Here is a 2,241-nt window from a genome sequence, read left to right as displayed (position 1 = left end):
CACCACGAGAAGCGGGCTGGCCTTTGGCGGGGATAGTGGAGGGGGGGGCTGCTCGGCCTCCCCAGACAGAGTGGGGGCACTGGACCCTGCGATACCACGCATCAAGCGGTGCGTTCCCTGTAATCCGGGCATTGAAAGAAAAGACCAGAGATCCACGTACACACGCACACGCACACAAGCGGAATCACATAGGTACTCCAATGTGGAAGTGGGCGACGGCGGCGTGGTGGGAGAGGGAAGAGGCGAGAGGAGTGCGCTGTCTACGTAGTTGGTAAGTGAAAGAGAGGCAGTGGGAAAAAAAAAAACGGCACCACTCCGCCACACAATGAGCTGTTGGATTTGCGTCAATTCAGCGTCGCGGTCCCTCTTGCGCTCCGCGTCTTCCCTTGCACGCTGCCCACGAATGGTGTGGGTGGCTTACGTGGTGCTCCACTGGGTGATTAGAAAAAGGAAATGAGCACCAACACCAGCACGTTGACAATCTGAAGACACCACGCCGTGATCATGAGCCCAAAGCCCGGGCCGTATTCCAAGGAATAGTTACTCCACTTCATACCGCACATTTTGATGGTGTACGCGCCGGCCACGCAAGCCCAGCTGATGAAGATGGTGAAGATAGATATGCAGGTGAAGATCAACGGGAAGACGACCGCGCAGGAGACCCGTATGAGCATCAGAATGCCAAAGACGAGTGCCGCCAACGTCGTGAAAACGGAAACAATGGCGAATGCGGCGCCACCACTCATGTTGTTGAGTCGCTGGCGACAGTTGCCGAATGCACCCTTGCCCTTTGCCGTGTAATGTACCTTACGACAGTCAGACTTCATTCCCCAGAAGGTATAGCATGTTCTGCTGGTCTTGGAATCAATCTGGGAGATAGGTGTAGCGATGACGACGAACAGCAGCACCAAAAACTGAATGACGGTGAAGAGGAGGGCACCTACAAACGGAGGGAGTAGGCCCATCTTTCCAGCGTCTTGTCGTAAAGGAGGGAGGAAGAGAGGGAGAGAGATGAGGCAACAGGGTGGTGGTGACGGAGCGGGAGGTGAGCCAAGGGTGGAGAGGACGATGAAGTAGCTTTAGTAGCCGCAGTAGTAATAGTAGTTGTAGCAAACAAAACGAAAAGGGAGAGAGGAGAGCACAGTACGATATTTGACGGATGGTGGTGCTGCGCGCGTATTGTAGGTGCGAAATGTGTTTGGGGAAGTGGTCAGGGGAGAGGGAGGAATGAGAGGTTGAACATGGTAATGGCGTTGACGGAGTGGAGCGCGTACCAATCGCAGGTAAGTACATGTATTTACATGTACCAGTACGTGTGTGTGTGTGTGTGTGTGCGTGCTCCACCACAGACACACACACAAACACTTCCAGCTGCTCAGCACATCAACGCCTCTTCTTCCCTTGGTGGCTGTGAGAGAAAGCGACCACATGTATAACAAACCCGCCACGTCGTACGCGCTCACACAAACGGCGGGGAGGGCAATCGATGATATCCCGCCTTTTCTCTTGCATGATTTTTTTCCTGCCATCACACACGTGTGAGATCAGACGGAGATGAAAAGAGGATGAGAAGGCAGCTGTTGAGTAGGGGAACCCATTCCATGTTTCTAACCCTATGTGGGCGATGCCATCGACGTGTTGGACGTCGCTAGGGAGGAGAAACTGACTTCTGTATTCCGCTCTTACAGCAATGCTGATTATCATTTTGACAAATTCTACGAAGGTGCGACGTCCACCCTTCCTTGTCCATCATGCTGCACCTGGTGGCGGACATGATGGGGAGAGGGCTGAACGGGGTGGAACTGACCTGAGATCACAGACAAGATAGTAAAGCCAGTTGAAATCTCTCTCCAATATTAGAAGGAGGTGGGAGAGGGGGGGAAGAGAACTACCACGCACACACCTAGATAGACCCGTACGTTGCAACTGGAAGCCGCCCGAAGGAGCGGCCGTGACACCCATTGCTCCCAATACGAGGGTAAAATACATTTTCGACAAGAAGAGATTTTACTCAAGGTGCCCATTCTACCCTAGAAGAGAGAGACTCCGCTCGACACGGCCCTCCCACAGGCCCCGTCGTGTGATGCGAAGCAGCGCTAGACACGCCAGTGCAGCAGTGCGCCGACCCGGTCATCCCAGCACGGACCCCGCGCCTCACAATCTACTCGCCCCTGACCCCGCAGGCCGCCCCACAGCCGCCCCCCTACCACCACCATGCCCGTCCCCACCCGCCGCATCCCG

At 54.9% G+C, this 2,241-nt stretch overlaps 1 protein-coding gene across 1 annotated transcript; it reads right to left on the bottom strand.

The window, feature by feature from the left end:
* Positions 1 to 440: 440 nt before the first annotated feature.
* Positions 441 to 965, bottom strand: LDBPK_241300 (amastin-like surface protein-like protein; the record flags this gene model as incomplete). Its single annotated transcript, XM_003861173.1, has 1 exon — positions 441 to 965. One exon carries the CDS (start codon positions 963 to 965, stop codon positions 441 to 443), a length of 525 nt encoding a protein of 174 aa, XP_003861221.1.
* Between the last annotated feature and the right edge of the window lie 1,276 nt (positions 966 to 2,241).

The sequence above is a fragment of the Leishmania donovani genome, chromosome 24 (genome assembly GCF_000227135.1).
Source record: "Leishmania donovani BPK282A1 complete genome, chromosome 24".
In the NCBI taxonomy this organism is placed as follows: domain Eukaryota; phylum Euglenozoa; class Kinetoplastea; order Trypanosomatida; family Trypanosomatidae; genus Leishmania; species Leishmania donovani.
The sequence above is the reverse complement of the archived record's forward strand: the minus strand, read 5'-3'. Positions and strand labels throughout refer to the sequence as shown.